At 46.8% G+C, this 21,092-nt stretch overlaps 1 protein-coding gene across 1 annotated transcript in view; it reads right to left on the bottom strand.

Moving 5' to 3' along the window:
• The window catches only part of LOC138165308 (phospholipid phosphatase 3), an 82,150-nt gene extending 61,675 nt beyond the window's left edge, over positions 1–20,475 (bottom strand). Inside the window, exon 1 of the mRNA XM_069093491.1 lies at positions 19,681–20,475. Coding sequence (XP_068949592.1) covers positions 19,681–19,819 — 139 coding nt within the window. The 5' untranslated portion in view covers positions 19,820–20,475. The remainder of the gene's footprint in view (positions 1–19,680) is intronic.
• Positions 20,476–21,092: the final 617 nt, after the last annotated feature.

The raw sequence follows: 21,092 nt of genomic DNA, 5'->3' as shown, positions 1-21,092 counted from the left end.
GAGAGAGAGAGAGAGAGAGAGAGAGAGAGAGAGAGAGGAAGAGGGGGAGAGGCAGAGAGGGGGAGAGACAGAGAGACAGACAGACAGAGACAGAGACAGAGATAGAGAGAGCAGGAGAGAGGGAGAGGGAGAGGGGGGGAAGGAGGTAGGGAGAGAGGCAGAATGCTTTGTTTTTCAAAAAATAATAATCACTTCCTTTTCCTTAACAATTATTAGTTAAATCTCTCTGATTTGCTCTTCTGCTCAAACCTCTCTGGCTATTAATTCTCTCATCAATTATCAACTGAACAAGGGACCTGGAAAATATGGTTTCAGAGAAGACAAACATTAAAAAAAAAAAGTCTGAAAGCTTAGAACAGAGAAAGTCAGAACTAGGAGGGTCTTTAAGACAGGGAAAGTCAGAGATGGGACGGGCCTTAGAACAGGGGAGGTCAGAGATGGGAGGAACCTCAAAATAAGGAAATGGTGCTGAAGAGACCTAACAGATCACCTGGACCAGCCCCTCATTGTTAACAGATGACTAAACTGAGTCTCAGAGAAGGAATGCATCTGCCTAGTTACCAGGTTAGTAACTCTTTGAGCTGGTACTTAAACCCCCACCTTCTGTGACTCCCTAAACATCCCTTTCAACTCCGTGGGGGAAGGCTGGGCTCCTCTACAAGCCAGCAGCAGAGCCCAGGCTAGAACACCCCCCTTCCCACTCGCCTGCCCAGAGCCCACAGACGAGCAGACAAGCTCCTTCATCATGAAGGGAGGCTCTCTACTCTCTCTTGAAACCCTACTGGAGCCATGAAAAGAGACCAGCCATCTGCAGAACAGGCCCTAAGAGCATCTCCATTCTCTTTCGTTCTTTCCCTCCCACGTTCCCCAGGCACTGTGCAGGCAACAAGATTAAGGGGGCAGTGGAGAGAGAAGCATCTGAAATACATGCAGATAAACACACACACACACACACACATTTACCTTTGAGAGTTTTAAAACAGAACCACATTGTGCAGAGAAATCTTATCGGTTTCCCCCATGGATCTCTCTGAGTCCCTACTACACCTCACCAAGTCCCAGGGGGATTTTCCAGGCCCTAGCTCCTCTCAGCATAGGCAAGGCCCAGCCTCTCTCCTCAAAAGCCTCTTTGTTCAGCTGGCTCTCCAAATCAGCAGATCCTGAACTTGGCTCCCCTCAACTCCCCCAACCCTCCAAAGCACTGGCCTTGGCAGCAAGGAGGGGGCTGCAGCAGTCTGGGGGGCCATAATCGATTTTCAAAACTTTCATTTGAGGACCTGATCTAAGGTTAAGAAATTTTCAAGTAGGAGAGAAAGGAGGGAGTTTTTTAAAAGGCATTTTTAAGAGCTGCAAAAGCAGCTTTAAATTGACCTCTTTGCGTTTAATTGCTACCAGAAAAAAAAGAAAATCTGGTATCTGATTAGAATGAGAACCTTAATTATAATCAGTATAGCTGGCATTCACCTATCACTTTTTAAGGTTTGTGCTTCACATAAAACGATCTCCTTTCATCCTTTAATCAATTTTAAATAGTATGAAGCCAGAATGCAAACCTGGGTCCAGATTCCACGCCTACAGTTTTTCCCACTATCTCCCTAGTCACATTTCTTTATTAAAAAGGAAGGTTCCAAAGGCAGTGGGGGAAGGAAGGGGGTTGGGAGGGAGTGGGAATCATTTGAAAAGGACAGGAATTTTTTTAAAGGGCATTAATAGATATTTTTTTTAAATCAGACCCAGCCCAAAGTGAATTGAGCTGCCTCAGGTGGCAGTAAGCTCCCCGTCACTGTAGGTGTTCAAGCCAAGGCTGGCTTATTATTTGGTGTGCTGTTAAGGGAACTCTTGTCTGTACTGGACACTGTGGTGGCTGGGGGCCCTCCTTGCTGCATGATCCAGAGAGTCCTTGATCTGCCTTTCCTTAGTTCAGTGACAGGCAGCATGAGAGAAAGGCAGTATGAACAGGCAGGAGGGCCTGGACTTGAATATCATTACCAACAGTTACTAGCTGACAACCCTGAGCCTCAGTTTTCTCTACTGTAAAATGAAGACAATAATACGTGGAAGTAAAGTTCAGATGAAGACGATGTATGTAAAGCATTTTGCAAACCCTAAAATGCTGCATCAATAGCCACTCCCCAAGCCTGTGGAATAAATCATTTCACCACAATTTCCTCAGCTGGAAAATGTGCTATCAGCTTGCACTAGCCATGTTGTGGGGTTACTTTGTGGAAAGCACCGTAGAAATGTGAGCTGTCATTATTGCATCTCAATGGCAGCAAATGGAAATTTCTGCAATTCCAACAAAGGGCAGAAACAGCTGTTTTCCATCTTGAGGATGCCCATGGTAGCTGGGAGCTGTCCACAGCTAACTTACCGCTCACTCAGAGCAGCACAGAGGTCAGGGTTGGCACCACATGTCAAGGATAAAGGGGGCAGAGGGACTCTTGCTGGACAAATCCAGTTGCCTGGGTTACCTCCCTTTAAGCACAAGCCTAGTGATACCCATGGCTAATTGGACCCCTGAGCTGACCTCGGATCCTGGCTTTTCTCATCTGTCCCTTATATCTCCACACACCCCACCCTGCTTTGCTGCCCACCCACTTTTCTCAGTGCCAAAGTGTTTCCTGATTCTGGCTTGTTTACTTTGTAAAAAGTCTCATCAGTGTAGACACGGAAAGGTCTTCAGGGGCCCTGATGCATTTTTCAAGATGAAGAAACTAAGATGAGGGGTTGGATTTGTCCAAGATCACACAGGCACTAAATAAAAAGGTAGGAATTTTAACCTGGGTTCTCTTGATACCAAACACCTTAGTCTTTCCCACTGTATCAGGATGTTTCTCTATCACGTGAGGTGCTCTGGTAAAGGACCAGCTTGGAAACCCATCACCACAGACTGTCCAGTCCAGCTGAGGCTATGCTGCCAGCACTGAAGTCTGCCCTAAGGGGGATCTCTGTCACAGCCTCCAGCCACTGGCAGTATGTAGGGAAGAAGCTAGCAATGACAAAAGGTCTGTGTGACTATAAACCTCAGAAAGACATACAGTCATCATTAAGGCCCCTAAGTGACTCAGACATTTTAAGGCTCCAGCCTTAAGGTGAATGTCTGATATTCTCCTTATGGGAGGCAGAAAGGGGGGCAGAGAGAGAAGGAGACAGAGACTGAGAGACAGGAGAGAGACAGAGACAGAGACAGAGAGAGGAGAGAGAAAATTAGTTCAAATGTGGTCTCAGATGCTTGTTAACCATACAACCCTGGCCAAGTCATTTAACCTCTGTCTGCCTCGGTGTCTTTTTCTGTAAAATGATAAAATAATAGCACTAACTTCTCAGGGTCATTATGAGGATCAAATGAGATAATATTGGTAAAACACTTTGAAACTTTATGGCACTACCCTGAATGCTAACTGTTGTTATTATTATAAAATACCCAGGGTAACAGAAGCACTCGACTTCAACCCGAGCATTCTTGTCCAGCTCACCTCTTGGGCCTCAGTTTCCTCCTTGGGAAAATGAACATGTTGGCCTGGATGAGCTGTAAGGTGCCGCCCAGCCCTAAGTGCGTTACAGCATCTAGAAACGTGTTTTACAAGAATGGTAGGACCCCATTATTAGGCCAGCATAAAATGAGATCAAAGGAAAGGGAGAGAACTGGGTGAAGGCTATCAGGGACTCGGAAGAGACTGGAAGGCATTGGTGCTGGAGCCTTAAAGGGAAAAGGGCCTTTAAACCTCAAAGCATCCATGTGATGGAGAATGTCCAGAAATATCAGTTATTTACTTAACACAGCATATCCCAGGAGTCCTTAGGGATCACCAACTCTGTCTCACTTCAACTGGAGAAACTGAGATCTCAGAAGGGGAAGGAATTGTCTCTGACAGGAGGCCCAGAGAAGAAAAGTCGTGTTTTACCTAAATTCTCGTTCATTTTGAGTTTTTCTAAAGTGATCTTGTGTTTTGTTTGTTTCCAGTTCCATCAGCTGACCAGGCTTGTGGTCCTTCCTCGTGGAAGGAAATAACCACTTCCATACTTTCTGTTCTTCTGTCTGTGCAGGTGACAGGTCCTCGGGAACCCAGCAGGTTGTGTTTGAGAGTTTCTGTGGCCAAAAAGTCCATGGTGAAGGCAACCTGGGCAAGCATAACTAGACTAAGTTGGGTGCGGCAGGGGGACACAGTAGTGAGAGTGAGCACTGAGCCTGGAGTTGGGAAGACTCGTCTTCCTGAGCTCAAATCCAGTCTCAGACACTTACTGTCTGTGTGAACTTGGGCAAATCACTTAATCTGTTTGCCTCAGTTTCCTCACCTGTAAAATGAGCTGGAAAAGGAAACAGCAAACCTGTCCAGTGTCTTTGCCAAGAAAACTCCAAATGGAGTCATGAAAAGTCCGGTATGACTGAAACAACCAAACAACCACAAAAGTAAGGAAGGCGGGAGATCAGCAGCTTAGAGATGGTCTAGTCCAGATGTGTCCAAATTCTAGCCAAAATGGTGCCCCCCCCCCCCCCGTCCCCGAATAAAATGTGATTGGGGAATGTTGAACAAGATGAATTTTTAAAAATAGTGCAACACAGATCCTGTTCTTAAGTCACAATGCCCCCTGTAAGGATTCATTTTGTTTCTGAGTCTGAGACCACCTGTGTGCTCCAACTCACACCTGAACAAGAACCCGGTGCACAAAGCTCCTGAATTCCTCCAGTGAGAGGGAACTCACTACCCAGAAAGGCAGCAGTCCCTACCCTGCCCCTTCCCCTCCTCCCCCATTCTGTTTTCTTTCCTCTGTCTCTCGGTATAAGTCTCTACATCTCCTTACCCCAGAACTGAGAGGGACTTCAGAGACCCCAGTCCTGTGAGGGAATTCCCATACAGAAAATGGTCAAGGACAGTGGGCTGGCTGGCAAGTCCCATTGGTTAACTGGAAGCAGTGGGGGAACAGAAGAAGACAGAGCCTGCCACACTCATGGGAGAGCTGGACCAGGGCCTGTTCCCAGCCGCCGGTTCCCAGAAGCCTTTTCATTAGGAGCATGACCAGTTTCCACAAAGCAATTGCTCCCAAGGCCTATTCGACCAAGGGCTGTGTGTCTATCAAGGGTTTTGTGCCAATTCTACCAAGGAAATAAAGGCCCTGGAACTTGTCTTTTAAAGGGTCAGCAGGAGGGGGAGCAAAGGACCCACTTTATATGCTGGCTCAAATGCTAATCCCTCCATTATTCAATGCTCAGCTGAAGAGAAATCTTACAATGGGGGAGAAAACACACTGGATCCATTGGCCAGGCTGTGGGGGCCTTTACCCAGCATGCTGCTGCTTCCTTAAGATTTAACTCCTTTAAGGAAGATAGATGAGAAGTGGGAAATACAGAATGCATATGGCAGTGTCTGGCATTGTAGGCAGAAGAGAGAGAGAGACAGAGAGAGAGAGGAGAGACAGAGACTGAGAGAAAGAGAGAGAGGAGAGACACAGAGAGAGAGGGGAGAGAAAGAGGAGAGACAGAGAAAAGAGAGGGAATCAGAGAGAAGAGAGGAGGGCAGAAGGGATGGATGGGCAGGGGGAGGAAGGGGGAGGGGCACTTGCTTAATTTGACCCAAAACAGTGACTGGTCAGGTTTTCAGCAAACCCGCTGCATGTGAGAAGCAGCAGACCCACTTCCGGCTGGTGGTTACTCGCTTCATGGCCATGTTGGGTGGGAACCGATGGGGGAGTGAAGCTCTTTGGTGCAGTTAATGAGGGGGCTCCCTCCACAGCCACAGAACCATGAAACTTGGGGTTTTCCGATTTAACCAAAGCAAGGAAAGGGACCCTGACCACTGCCAGGAAGAGGCTAAGAGCCCCAACAGCTTGTGTAAAAATAGTTCGGGTTTCTCGGCCTTATCGTGTGGCCACCCTGGGAGGCTGCTAGGGAGTCACCAGGGGACAGGAGAGGAACAAAATGCACAGAGCGGGCACAGGCTTGTCCCAATTACCCCATTTTGCAGTGCTGGGCTGGCTTCTGGTACCTGTGCTGAGCCTTGAGGGAAAAGAAGCATTCTCAATGATGGAGAAGAAGAGGGAGGGCATTCCAGGCCTAGGGACGGCCACTGGGAAAGCCTGGAGACAGCACTTCAAATCTGGGTCAACTGGCGGCTCGACATCATGTAACCCACAATGTTTAACCTGAACAAAAGATTTGGGTAGGACAAGAAAGTTGTGCCAAGCACTGTAAGAGGAGAGCATGGTATGGGGGGTGGAGGACTTGAGTTGAAGTCAGAAAGATCCGGGTCCAAATCCTGCCTGGGATACTAACCCCCTGGGTCGTTCTGGAAAGACACTACAACTCTGTATCTCCATTTCCTCATCTGTAAAATGAGGGTGTTAGACTGGACACCTTAATGTTCCTTCCATTTTGAAGCCTATGACCCTTGAAGGCTGTCATGGAAGGATCAGACCTCTGTTTAAGCCTGGCCCCAGAGGGCAGAGCCAGAAGCAGACAGAGGGATGCACAAACAGGCTAAACATTTAGGCTGTATGTTAGAAAAGAGCTTCATTAAGAGCACTGTCTCTGGAATCAGCAGAGATGCTAAGATTTGGAGTGCAAAGAGCTGAGTTCAAATTCCAATGTATTAAAACGAAGTGGGCAGCTAAGTTGTGATGTGGAAACAGCATCAGGCCTGGCATCAGGAAGACTCATCTTCCTGAGCTCCAATATGGCCTCAGACACTTACTAGCTGTGTGACCCTTAACCCTGTTTGCCTCAGTCTCCTCATATGTAAAATGGGCCAGAGAAGGAAATGGCAACCCCATTCAGTGTCTTTGCCGATACAACCCAAATGGGGTGACAAAGAGTCAGATAAAATGACTGAACAACAACAAAATGAAACCAAAATAAATCAGAGCTCAGTCTAGAACCCAGATATCCAGAGACCCCGTACAGCACTGTTTCCACAATACCTCAGGCCAGTAGACCATATTTATTAGCTATGTTAATTAAAAGATATTTTTGAAATGCAATCCTATATGGAGAGATAATAAGCCCACTGCCCACCATCAGGGGGTGGGCAAAAGTGGGGGGGCAGGAAATTGTTCCTTAAGCAGCCCAGGAATCATAAGCACTGTAATTACACTTAAAAGACACAAGCAAATATAGACTTAAGTAGTATCTCTGGAAATGCTGCTGATTGATACTTCACGCTAATTCTTGGGTTCTGTGCAGGGAGGCCAGCAAGGAGAAGAGCTTCCCTGGGGTCTGGGCAATCATGGCTAGGCCCTGTTTGAGGATCTGTAAACAGGTACCTTCTAATGTCACTGATTTTTACCCCAATGCTTCACTCTGCCTCACTTCCTTGCTGAGTCTCCAGGGATATAATTTAGTTAATTGGTAACAAACCTCAAAATACACACACGCGCGCGCACACACACACACACACACACACACACACACACACACTGTCTCTGTGTCTCTCCTTTCTCTTCTCTCTCTGTCTCTCCTCTCTCTTCTTTCTCTGTCTCTCCTCTCTCTTATCTTTGTCTCTCCTGGGCTTCTGTGCCACACCTTGGTAAAACAAATAAAGACAAAAATAGTTCAAGAGTTTCTTGCAAAAGTTTCTCCATGCGGAGCTTTTGGTTGAATAGTTTTGCCTTGAGTTTCAAGGGCTCACACACAACTGATCCTCACCGTAGTGAAAACAGCAGCAAACACCGACTCTAGAGTAGGCCGGGCTACATCTGGACAGCCCTTTCACAGCTTACGCTTGGTGTGACCAGGAGGAAGTCACTTAAGGGCTTGAGGTTACAGAAAGGAAGTCAGTGACCACAGGGGACAAAACACTTTGCTCTACCCCAAAAACCATTCTTTGTGAGCCTCAATTTCCTCGCCTGCAAAAGAAGGTTGTACTAGAAAGAAAAGTCACTAAAGGTCAACAGAGGACAACATGGTGTAATGGATGCTAGATTTGGGAATTAGAAAGCCTGGATTCAAATCCTCCCTCTGACACTTAGAAGAGTCTGGGGACCTAGCAGCCCTCAGTTACTTCATATGTAAAATGAGAAAGCTGGATTTAGTGCCTTCTAAAATAAAGTCCTTTCCAGCTCTCAATTTCTGATGCTGCTAGAATCCTGATGTCCAAGGGTCCTCTCCCAGCTCTAAGGACCTGGTATCCAGACAAGCGGGTTTCATACCTGGCTCTGTCTTTTACAAGTCATGTGACCTTTGGGCACGCTGCTTAATTAACGTCTTGGAGCCTCAGGTTCCTCACTCATAAAATGAGGATAATACAATTATCACTCCCCTATCTCACAGTTTCGGGGAGGATCAAATTAGCTAATGCCTCTAAAGCACTCAATAAATGGAAACTATCATTACCATCACCTCAACCATCACCATCATCATCATCATCTTCATCTTGTGATTTCTCTCAAGACCCCCCAGGAAGACTGGAGGGTTATGGTTACATAGGAACAAATTCTCAAAATCTCAGATTTGGAAGGTACCCCAGAAGGTAACCCAACTATGGGTCAGTCAACGCCAGAACAAGAGTCACAGCCATAACATCCCCAAGAAAGGCTCAAAGACCTCCAGTGACAGCGAATCCCTTCTTTTCTGAAGCAGTCCATTTCACTTTTGAATGGCCTTCACTGTTAGGAAGTTCTGCCTGACATCAAGCTTAAATGTACCCCTCTGCCACCCAATGTGTCCAGTTGGGACCAAGCTGAATCCCCCTTCAAATACTTGAAGACAATACTTGTATCCCCACTAAATCTAACCTACTGGCTGCCACACCATTCCTGAAACACTGCACTCCATCGGAGCACAGCTTTCCAGATGTGGTCTAATCAAGGCAGAGTTCAACAGGACTGGATGGATATTTTTCAATGATTAATGTAGCCTAAGGTCACTAATTCACTGCTGGTGGAGCACAGGATTGGCCCAACCATTTTGGAAAACAATCTGGAATTATGCAAGCAAAGTTACAAAATTGTTTGTCCCCTTTGACCCAGGAATTCCATTATTGGGTTTATACCCAAAGGAGGTTATTGACCATGAGAGAAGATCTAATTATGCAAAAATATTCCTAGCAAAAATATCTGTAGCAAAACTCCGAGAACAAAACACATGCCCAGTGACCAAGGAGTGGCCTGGTATTTGGTTATATGAACATAAAAGAGCGCTACTGCATTGTAAGAAAAGACAGAGAGTTCAAACAAATGTGGAAAGGACTGTATTGAGTGACACAGAAAGAAGAAAAAAGAAAGGAAAGAATGAGTTACTACAAGCATATGAATGGAGGCAGTTTCAAAAGGCAACAAAACAGACCAAAAACATTGCATGATGTAAAGAATACATGCACCATTGTTTTTTACAAATGGAAAAGTTCTCATGGATAGATCACAGGTATTTTCAATTCCTCACTTTTTTATGCTGTTTTACTTCATTGTTGATGGGATTGACATTGTACATGAAGAGGGATTTAATTTTAAGTAACTATATTGGCTTTCCATTAGCACAAGCCCTCTTTGCTCATTCTCTTGCTTCCAATTATTATCTTTTTTTTTTGGTCTACCATTAGGTTGTTAGTACCCACTAAAAGCTCCAGGTAATTAACACTCCCGACTTTCTTTTAGGATGGTGACTCTCTTTTAGCTTCAACCTTGGTTACCCCTCTCCTTGTGGCTACCATCGTGACACATCCTTTTAAACGTGTTAGTGAATTTCTCATTAGCCACACTGGTCTCTTTATACATCTCCCATCCCCAGTCCCAATTTCTTAATTTAAATCTTCTGTGTTTGTGTCATCCGAATTTTATACTATTTTGCCATTCTCCCATCCTACATCCAAATTCCATCTCTGCTCCTTATTACCTATGGGGCTTTGAGAAAGTCAGTTTTTTCTTGTGGGCCTCAGTTTCCTCATCTGAATAAAAGAGCTGAACCAGCTGATTTTTAGGGCCCTTCCAGCTTGGAATCCTATGATTCAATCTCACCTCTGATACTACCAGTGACCACTGGAAAATCACAACCTCCTCAGGAGAGTTTCCTTATCTGTAAGATGAGAATTCTGGATTATACATCTTTGAGGTCCCTTCCAACTCCAGCCTATGATCTTCTGGTCTTGTGATCTCTAGAGACAATGACCATTACAGAATTTTAGGCTAGAATTTCGGAACCTGTATATAGGGGAAGACCCATCCATGACCAGCTGTCTTCTCCAACACTATGGAATTTAAGGTTTTCCTTATTTCTAATTGACCAACCAGTTGTTTGGTTTTTTCCTGGTTGTGTAAGCTTCCTCATTAAAATATATGCTCCTAGAAAGTAGGGACTATTTCAGTCTTTGAACTTGCATGGGACAAGTGCCTGAAACAAAGATCAGCTTAATAAATACTTGTTTTCTGACAGAGTGAATGGTGGCTCTTTACAATGGGGGCCCAACCCATCTCTGATGCATTTTTCACTATACTGCAAAGTGCTGAAATTGGACGGGAGTTCTGGCAATCATCTAGGGCCACCCCTTCTTTTTTTACCCATGAAGCTTGTTAGAGAGGTAACAGCTGACAAGGTTACCTAATGAGTTAATGATAGAATGGGGGTTTGAACCCATGTTTGCCCATGACTTTTTCCCACTATACCCAACTGCCTGACAAGTGGCATCAAGTAACCAATGACTGTCAGGCTCAACGCCGTCATCTCTAGAAGCAAATATGTCCCAGGCAGCTGTTTCCAAGATAGCACCAGCTCAGAGATAAGTGATGTCAGTCACCTATCTGATGCACCTATCTGGGGCTTCAAGGCCTCCAGTCCTAATGATGTTGGGAATCACTGGCATTAACTCAAAGCTGCATCTGTTTGACTCGCTTTTAACCTCAGTCATGGGAGTGGGGACAGAGGGTGGGGTGGGGACATCTCCCTGGAAATAAATATCAAAAGGAAACATCAAAATTCACATGGATATGAAAACATAATCAAGACAGACTGAGAAGTGACCAAGTATAAGGGGAATAACCCCCTATCAGAAGGCATGTACCTGAGCATGTGGATCACTTATCTGCTGTGTGACCCTGTATGACCCTTCTGTGGTCAACAGTTTCTTAATCTACCACATACACAGCATGTTTTACATTTGTTTGCTAAAGTGAATGAACAAACATTTGTTTGTTAAACTGAACTGAATCCATAAAATGAAGGGGTTAGATTAGATTGGAGTTCTTAACCTTTTCTGAGCCATGGATCCCACCCCTTCGACGGGTCTGGTAAAACCTATGGACCCCTTCTCAAGATAATAGTTTTAAATACCAAAATAATGAAATTGAACTAAAAGGAATCTACATATACTGAAATACAGAATATTACAAAAAAAAAAATTCACAGACCTCAGGCAAAGAACCCGGTGCCTGAACAATCTCCACGTGTCCTTGGAGTTTCAATATTCTGTTCTAAGGTCATTTCCAGCATGACAATCTAATGTTCTATGATCTAAAGCGCCTCCTGGCTCTAATAATCTTTGTTCTAAGCTCCGTCCAAGTTTTGGCATTCTCTGCTCTAAAATTCTTCCTCCTTCTAACATTCTGCGCCTGAGGAACCCTCTCAGTTCAGACGGTCTAAGTTCTAAGGTCAGGGCTCTAACACTGCATGTTCTAAGGCCCCTTCTTGGATTTATGTTTTATGACTGAGAACAAATAGGACAATGAAATTAGTTCCTTTTGAGGGGATGGTGGAAAAAGTCCTGGACTTGGAGACAGAAGACTGGATTTCAAATCCAGGAACCCGGGAAAGTTTCTATCAACATTCTTAGGTCTCAGTCTCCTCATCTGTAAGATGAGGGGGGGAAGGACACAGAGTAGTGACCTTGCTCAAATCTAAGCTCCAATGAAGACAGTACAAAGAGCAGTAAGCACCCCTGCCCCACTCCTTCCAGCGAGGCATCCAGAAGGCATGGGAGAAGCTGAGCCAGCTAGAAAAAACAGGTCAAGATGGGTCAAGAGCCGAGGACATGTATGTGTAACATGGAGGCCTGGCTTCAAATCACCAGATCTCCCCACAACTGACTGAGGGAGCCCCAGGGGTCTTATGAGCTTATGATTTAAACGTCTCCACCCTCCTCTTCTGAAAAAGGAAGACTCTGGTGTGTATTCAGGCTTCTTTCCAGGAGAATGGAACAACCGAAGTGAGATTCAAACCCATACCTTCCTGGCCCCCAGGCTTTTTATACAGGAACGGACAAGAAGCAAACACGAAAAAGGCAAAGACAGTAGGAGATTGAGTACTTCCCCTTCAAGGAACAGGTGCCACTCAAAGTGTTTCCCCAAACCGTGAGCATAAGACAAGATGAGTGGGTCAGTCACTGAAGGAGGAAGTGGGGGATGGGAACTGGGCTTTCATAGCTGTCTAAGAAACTAAGAGGGGATTACCAGCTAACCTGTTGGTAAGAGAAAGGAAGTGGACCCCATATCCTGAGGGCCGGTCACCCATTCTTTGCTATCAGAATCCATTTTTCACATTTCAGCAGCAAGATTTCAAATAATTCATAGAACTTTGGTGTTAGAAAGGTCCTTAAAACATAGACTGTTGGAACACAGACTATTAGACATGGGAAGAAACTTTAGGATATTAGAACATGGGATATTACAGCTAAAAAGGAACATGACAGTGTAAGAGCAGCCTAGAACACAGAAGCTAAGAACAGGAACGTATCTTCAGGTCACAGAAAGACCTGAAAATATAACGTCAGAGCTGGGAGGGGCCTTAAAATCTATAATGTCAGAACTGAGGGGCATTAGGGAGCCTCACGTTCCGTCTCTTCAGTTAGATGTGAGGAAACCAAGGCTCAGAAAATGGAACCTGGCACTCTTACCTGTCACAAAACCAATCAGAGCCAGCCCAAAGGTCTAGCTGCCTGACCTGCTTCCCCAGCCTGGGCATCTTCCCTCAAAATCATGTATATCCTATCTCTAGAATGTTTTCTTTGGAGTTAGCTGGCTTGAAAGTATTCTCTATCACCTTTAATACGCTGGCACAACGCCAGAAGGTAATTCATTACAGAAGTGACATCTCTGAGGTGGTCATCAATGGTTTAGGTTTAAAGGTGAGCCATGGTGGCCTAAAAGCAAAAGAATTAAGAGCTTAGGGGAGCTAAGCTCTGTCACTGCCATCTTTTGTGACACTGAACTACTCAACCTCCCTCTATAGGCCTCAGTGTTCCCATCTATAAAATGAGATTGGAATTCATTGCCTATCTCAAAGGTTTTCTCCCAGCTTTGATCATTCTCCTATAATAAGGTCCCTCTCAGGTCTGACATCAAGATGGAAAACCTTCCTAGAGATTAATTTTCCAATAATGGAATGAGCTACTGGGAGAGATAGTGAGTTCTCTGTCAAAAGGGGTATTCAAGTGAAGCTTCAACTATGTATTGGATTAGCTGACATTGGGTTCCCTTCCAACTCATAAATTATATTTTAATAGGCTTCAAAATGTTCTCAGGAAGCATTCTCTATCCTTTTTTCCATGCTTTTTCCTACTGAGCAATCAACAAACATCTATTAAGGATACACTATGCCAGTATTAGATATAGAAAACAAAAATGAAACATTCCCTGCCCTCAAGGGCTTACTATCTCCAGATAAGGAAGACCCCCAAATTCTGCCCCCATCTTCTCTTCCATCCACAAACACAATTAGGAATACTCTATCACAGATGGAGTTAGAGGTCTGTCCAGCTCAAGGAGCAAAGCCCTAGATTAAACACCGGATTTCTTCCTCTGCTTGCACAAAACTAGACTATGGTAAAAGAGAAATCTCCCTTCTAGTTATTGCTGTTTCTTAAAAAAAATATACTTCATCTATTGAATTCAGAAACGTACACAGAGCAGCTCATGAAGTCCTAAGTCCCACAGAATGTTGGTATTGGAAGACACTTTTGTTATCTTGTAATGCAGCTGCCTTGTATTAGAGGGAGAAAAATCCAGAGCCCAGAGCTGGAAAGGTACCTGGTCAGCATGGCACAGTTAATTCGTGGCAGAGTCAAAACTAGACGATGAAATACCAAGGAAGTAAAAAGGCAGTAACCAGTGGCCACAGAACTGGCAAGATTTCCCATAAGCATTTAGGCAAGAAGATGGGGCTAAACCTGGAATCAGGAGACTTGAGTTCTACTCCCAACTTTGACAATGTGCGATTTTAAGCAAAACCCTCTTCCTCATTCTGGGTCTCTTTTTTCCTACTCTGTAAAAGAGGGAGTTGGACTGACTGACTTCTCAGGTTCCTCAAACACATGAGTGACTATATATTCTTGCATCAGGGCAGCTAGGTGGAGCAGCAGGTAGAGCATCTGGCCTGGAATCAGGAAGACCTGAGTTCAAATCTAACCTCAGACACTTCCTAGCTGTGTGACCCTGGGTAAGTCCCATAACCCTGTTTGCCTCAGTTTCCTCATCTGTAAAGTATAAAGTGTAAAGCTAGAGAAGGAAATGGCAAACCACTCCAGTATCTTTGCCAAGAAAAATTTCAAATAATGGGGCCATGGAGAGTCAGGTATGACTGAACAACAAATATTCCGGCATTCTACACTGTTAAGATCCCTCCAAGATTTCCTATTCTCTGTTCTCAGCTCCCTCCTGGCTCTGGCATTCCCTGTTTTAAGCGCCTCTCTCTAACATTCTCGGTCCTAAATCCTGACATTTCATGACATCCCATGTTCTAAGGTCCCTCCCAGCTCTAACACTGTGACTGTGTATTCTAACATTCTAGGTTCAAATGTGCTTTTTAGTGCTATTAGTCTGTGTTCTAGGTTTCAATATTCTTCCAGGTCTAATACTGCATGTGCTTTGAGATCTTTCTGAACGTGTACATTCTATTGGTGCTTGGATCTTCTGGCTTCCAGTCTCATGAACTGTTTCGGGGGGGAAAGCTCTGTCCCATCCCCCACACTGCTTCCTGTCTCACTCAAAGTTTAAATTTGAACTAAATTAAAGTTGTTTTAAAATGAATCCTCCAGTTATTCTCAGGCATTCAATATGCAGCACCAAATTCTAAAACTGCACATCTGTACACTAATTAAGATAAAAAACTGATCCTGGGCAACTAGTTCTGTGCATCGTTGCAAACGAGTCAAGGAAATGTCAGGGGTTTCCAGCAACTGCCTGATCACTGGGCTCAACTTGACATTCCCAATCAGCTGGAATTCAATACCTTTACCTAGCTGACCTTGTCCCTCCGTGCCTGCACATCAGCATAATAGACGACCTTGTTTAATTATGGTTCTGGCTGACAGGAAACAGAAGGCCATGATTTTCTGAGTCAACACCTGCTTCCTTGAATTTTCCCCATCCTCACCAACTGCTTGGTAGGGCATCAAACCCAATAGGACATCAAGCCTAGGAGAGACCAAAAACAGCCCCAGGGAACCAAAGGATCTCTTCTGAAAAACAGAGAAGAGATTGTACTTAGAGACAAAAAGTACTAACTGCAAAAGTCAGACCTGAATGGGAATTCCGGCTCCACTGTGTGGCCCCTGGGCAAGTCACAAATCTCTCTGAGTCTCAGTTTCCCCACTTGTAAAACTGTGGAGGGAAGAGGAACAAGCATTTATTAAGAACCTACTGGGTCCATATCATCTCAGTAGATCCTCACCCAAAACCCCAGGAGGTAGGCTGCCATTTATTGTCCCCACTTGACAAGTAAGGAAACTGAAGCAGACAGGTTAATAAATAATGGTGGCTTGTGAGATCTTTTTCATCTCTCAACCCACAATCTTCGGGATAGTTGATGAGTTTTACTCTGTCTTACCTGGTACTTTTTACTTCATGCTCTATAGGAAACAAACAGACTTCCCTGCACTATGCCACAGCGGTACAGCACTGAGCAAGACATTTTAAAGCCTCAGCTTTCTTATCTCAAAAATGGGGATAAAGATACTCCTGCTACCTATATATTAACAGGGCTGTAGTAAAAATTAAAGGAGATGTCTAGAAATGGGACTGATTAAACTATACAGCATTATACAAAAAAGGTAGCGGGGTCCCCAGTCAAGGATGTAGGATATGGGGTCAGGGATTTGAATCCTGTCCAAGTATTTTCTGCCTGTGTGGCCTTGGGCAAGTCACTTAGTTTTGCTGGGCCTCAGTTTCCTCATCTGTAAAACAGGGGAAGGGACAGGGGTGGTTGGACCAGATGATCCCTAGGGCCCCTTCCAGCTCTCAATCAAGGCTCTTAAATCTTACTGACTCCCATTACCAGTTAATTGACTGATGAGAAGCCAAAACCTCCCAGAGAAGGCTACACTCCCAAACTAATTTGAAAGCATTTATTAGGCAAAGCTATAGCCCTTTTGTGGGCAATGATTAACTTTACCCTACCCAGAAATACACATGTCGCCTAAATCCTCAGTACCCCAAGCTAGAGTGAGCTTTTTGGGTTTGTTTTCCCTTGTTTTTTTAATTTAACCAAGAATTTAACATTCTAAAAGGTAAATGAAAAAGTGAATCTAGTTGCATGGTTTCCATTTATATAACTTTTCTACAGCACATCAGTGATTTTCCTTTTTCCAGATATGGGGAGGGATGCAGCTTCCTGGACTGGTATATATTCCTGTGGGAAAGTAAACAGAAAACTATGTGTCTCTTCTTAATATATTAGTGCCCTGTAATCCAGACCATATGATCAATAGGCTACAAAAAAATTAAATCAAACTGACAGGCTTAGGCAAAATGCGGAGAAACATTCTCCCCCCTCTTGGCCCACAAAAGACTGTGGCGTGTGGAATATTAAAATCACATGCTCTTGTGTTATTAATTTTTCTCTTGGAAGTCAAGTAAGAGCTTTCCTGCATGAATTTCTCAATTGGATGTTTACCCATCACTCTAAAGGCCTTTTGAAGGGGAATTTCATGCCAAAGCTGTCAGGGTAGACAGTAATCCTGTCATTTGTTGGACATGTATGCTTCTGAGTACCTAGGACAAGGAGTTGCATCATCAGAGAAAGTCACTCTATTGTCCCAGTTTTCAAAGAAATCCCAACCCCTGAGGCTGGGCTCCAAAAAGGTAGGTGTGCTTTTTCATTAGTAAAAGCAGACCCCTTACACAATACAACTGGGTTGGGGAGAAAACCAGAAAGTTAAAAATAAACAAAGCCAGGTGTGGGGAGGGTGACTTTGGGATATAACAATATGGGATCACAAGAGTTAACCCAGAAGGCAGAAAGGTAGACCATTGAACACACAGCATGTCAGACCTGGGAGGGAGCGTCCAAACACTGAGGGTTAGACTTTGGAATATAGAAAGCCAGAGGTTTACCAGACCTTAAGATCAGCTGGGCCAACCCCTTCATTTTACAGATGATGAAACTGAGTCTTGGACTTGATGCAAACCCCACAGGTAGTTATTTAGCAGAACCTGTTCTTCACACAAGTCATTTCCATCTTGCCACTGTCATGCAAAGGTTGTCTCCTATGCTGACACCTTCCAGGGGAAACCTTTCCCGATTCCCTTATGATCCCACCCTCCAGAGTTTGACAACTTTGCATCAGTTTAAGAGGCTAGCTTCTTCCCCAGGTAAAGTGAAATCTCCCTAAGGCAGGGGCTGTCATGTTTGTTTCCGCATTCCTAGTGCCTAACACAGTATTTGTCACATTGATAATTCACAGGTTCATAGATGGAGAGACCCTCTAGTCCAATGTCCTTCATTTTACAGATGAGGAAACTGAGGACCCAAGGCCACAAGGATAATTTTCTTCACTATTTCCTTTTTTATTAATTTTTGTTTGTCGTCATGACAAGATCTGGCTTATTGTAGTGGAGAGGGAACACTATATCTGAAAGTTAAGGTAACAAAAATAGTCAATAAGAGTACTGAAAAACTGCTATTTATCTATTTCTTGCTTTGCAACAATGGTTTCTTTCCAAACTCCTTGCTGTCCTAGGAATATCAAAAAAAGGAGGGTTTCCCCAAACCGAGTTTCCCCCCTAATAAAAATCCAGGGTCCCTGGAAAATGCTTCAGAAACTGAAGTCCACAGACCAGAGGAAAAACAATGACACTGACACAAAAACCTGTCAAGCTGCTGCTTTCCCAAATCACCAAGCTGTCCCCAGGGACCAAACAGCAACAGAGTTAGAATCTCGACTCCCCTTTCCCAAACAACTTGCAAAGTACTTTTGTTCGCTCAGAGCAAGGATTCTCATCCACATGGAATTCATTTACTGGGAATGGGGTGGGGGACTCCAAAGGTCTTCATAGTCTCCCCCCACCCCCAAAGCAAAACCAACATCCAGGTAAACACCAGGGCCCAAAATGCCCGCTCCAGCAGGTTGGCAGTAAATAGCCCGATTGCAAGGACCTACTTTCCCAGGCTGCAGCCCACCGCTACAGGCAGACTCCCCCCCCCCCAAGTTAAGGTTTTAATTTAATTGCTAATCGGCTCCCAGTGCAAGATAATAAGAGGGGCCCAGGATTTGGCCCACCGAGGCAATTCCTTTACACAGCAGTTTAACTCCTAATCGCAATTTAGTGCAAGGGGACGGGGATATGTTTGCCGACCTCCAGTGACCTCTCTTGCCTTATTTGCATTATTTCACCTAGAGCTGTTTGGTCTTAAAGGGGCCACACTCCTTTTACAACTCCTGCTTACTACCCTCCCACCCCTCCTCCCCAATCACAGCAACTCTAGCATCGCGAGCTCTGGGTAGCTTAAGTGGTGGCCCCAGGTAGAAGACAGCTCCTAGGCTGGATCTGGTGGCACCCCTAGGTGCCCTGCTTGGGGGGGGGGGGGGGGTTGGGGTGGGGGGGGGGGGGGGGGGGGGGGAGATTGGGTTGGGGGGATGGAACTAGTGGGGGAAGCCAGAGCACACAGGAGAAGCTGAGGGAGCCCCATCCAGTCTCCGACCTCCCCCATCACTTCAATTCCTATATGCTGGAGGGATAAATCCCTTTCCAAGGAGGCTGGGGTCCCAGGGCTCCACGGGCCCTTTAAAGATATTCAATTGGGAAGACAGATGTTATCCTTTGTGGCGCTCCGCAGCTACGGAAGCTCGAGCTCTTCCCCTGCCCCCTTCCAACTTTTCCATATTTCCTATGGAGGCCCCAGGCAGCAGCTAAAAAGTGAGGACCGCACCCCACCCGCAATCCTATCCGCTCAGGCCCTCGTCCCCCCCCCCCCCCCCATATGACAGGAGCCCAGCGGTCCCAGTGGTAAGCTGAGCTCCAGGTGAGATGGTGCGCCTGGAACACACTCGGGATGGGGGCAGAAAGCGTGCTTGGCTCTGCCAAGCGAGAAGCGCCAGGCCAGGGGTATGGAGGAGAGGAGAGACGGCTGCTGTGTTTACCCCGGGCCCGGAGAGACACAGGGTCATCCATTTCGCGGGGTCCTGGCCCCTCTTCCTCAGCCCTTGCTCCGGATCTTGGGGGACAGCAGCCTGGTCCTTCCCCCAGTTTCCCCGGGCAGGGAGCTGGCACTTGCCAAACTCCTGTCCCAAGACTGCGGGGACTCTGAGCTCCAGCCACAGGTACAGCTGCTGCAGTCGAGCCCCGAGCCCCTACCTTGCATCGTGGGGCAGCTACTGCACGGGACACCCCGAGCCCAAGCGGTGCGGAGCGGGGGAGGAGCTCGGAGCTGGGCCGGGGCAGGAAGGAGTTAGGAGCCGGGGCGCGCACAGTTGGCGGGGCAGGGATGGGACGCGGGGTCCGGGGGCAGGGGCAGGAGCCGAGGGCCCGGCTCGGCAGCTCGCTCACCCATGAAAAGGCAGAAGAGGTCGAGGCAGATGAGCAGCACTCGCTTGCGGCCGCCCTTCCCGGGGTTGTTGTTCAGGGCCGGGCTGCCCCCGTTCTTGCTCTCGGGCGGGATCGCCTTGTCGTACTTGTAGTTCTGCATGGTGTTTGGGACACGGTCCGAGGCTCCGAGGTCAGCACCCGCCGCCAGTCAGAGCCTGCGAGCCGGGAGGCAGGCACCCGAGTCCGGGGCTCGGCGCCCCGCCGCCGCCGGGGCTGAGAGGCGACCAAGCTCCTCCCGGGCCCGCCGAAGGCGAGAGGCAGTCGGGCTGGCAGCGGGCTGGGGTCCGAGCTTCGCTCCTCCTGGCTGTCTCCTTCGGTTCTCCCCAGCCCCGAGACGTCCACAGTGGGAGGAGGCTGAGGCAGCAAGAAAAAAAAAGGGGGAAAAAGCAACTCAGCCCAGAAACTTTTCGCCAAACTACGGCTCGTCCGAATCCCGGAGCTGTGCGTGTGCGTGCGAGTGCGCGGCGTGTTTGTGTGCGTGTGTGCGCGCGTGTACCGCGCCCCCGGCAGCTGGCTCCTTAATGAATGGTAGCCCAGGGCGAGCAGAGCGATCGCGGAGGTCGCGGGCCGGGAGCCGGCTGTCCCAGAGGGGCTGCGCCCGCGGCTCAGGCTGCCTCCGAACTCTGGGATCGCCCCGGAGGTTTTCGGCACTTTTATTTCACCGTCGCCTTCTGCAGCCCCCCCTTCTCTCCCTCCTCACTTGGCTCGGATGGGATTTCGAAAGCACAACCCCTTCCTTAAGCTGCCTAAGACGTAGGATAATTAAGGCCACATTTCCCCCCACCCCCTTTCCTAAAAAAAATAAATAAATAAATAACTCCGAGGCTCGGGAAAGGCAAAGTTTTCTCAAGTTGGGATCCGGGAGCCCCTAGCGTTCAGAATGGCGAAAGCTAGCCGGAGATGAGAAGTCGGGGGGCGGGGCGGGGAAAAGACACAAACACAGCTCTGGCGGGGAGGGGATGAAATCGGGGTGTCCTTCTGCAAAACCACCTGGGGAGCCTGGGATCCCCGGAGAAGCCCCAGACGCCTGGGATAGAGCCGGACTGCAGGCCGCCCAGCTGCTGGGCTGCGGGTCAGGTTTACCTCTGCAGCTCCGCGCAACACTGTATCAGGCACCGGGCCGAGAATCAACTTCCATTAGTATTTTTTTTCCACCGTGGGTGGTGGGGGGGCTAAGAAGAGGAATATGTAGCTCGGCCGGTTGTGGGGGAAGGGGAGGCCCGTGGTGGGGGAGGTGTCGTTTCCATCCGCTTCGCGGCGCGAATTAGGGTCAAACCAACAAGTGTTCTAAATTTGGAGGAGTTCAAAGGCAGGAGGGAAAGTCAGGGAAAGCAGCGTGGAGGAGGCGGGACTTTAGAGGGTTTCTGGATACA

The sequence above is a fragment of the Petaurus breviceps genome, unplaced genomic scaffold, assembly GCF_028583685.1.
Source record: "Petaurus breviceps papuanus isolate PSGF00001 unplaced genomic scaffold, PetGlider_PUasm1.0 208, whole genome shotgun sequence".
Classification (NCBI taxonomy): Eukaryota; Metazoa; Chordata; class Mammalia; order Diprotodontia; family Petauridae; genus Petaurus; species Petaurus breviceps.
This window is presented reverse-complemented; position numbering and strand designations above follow the sequence as displayed.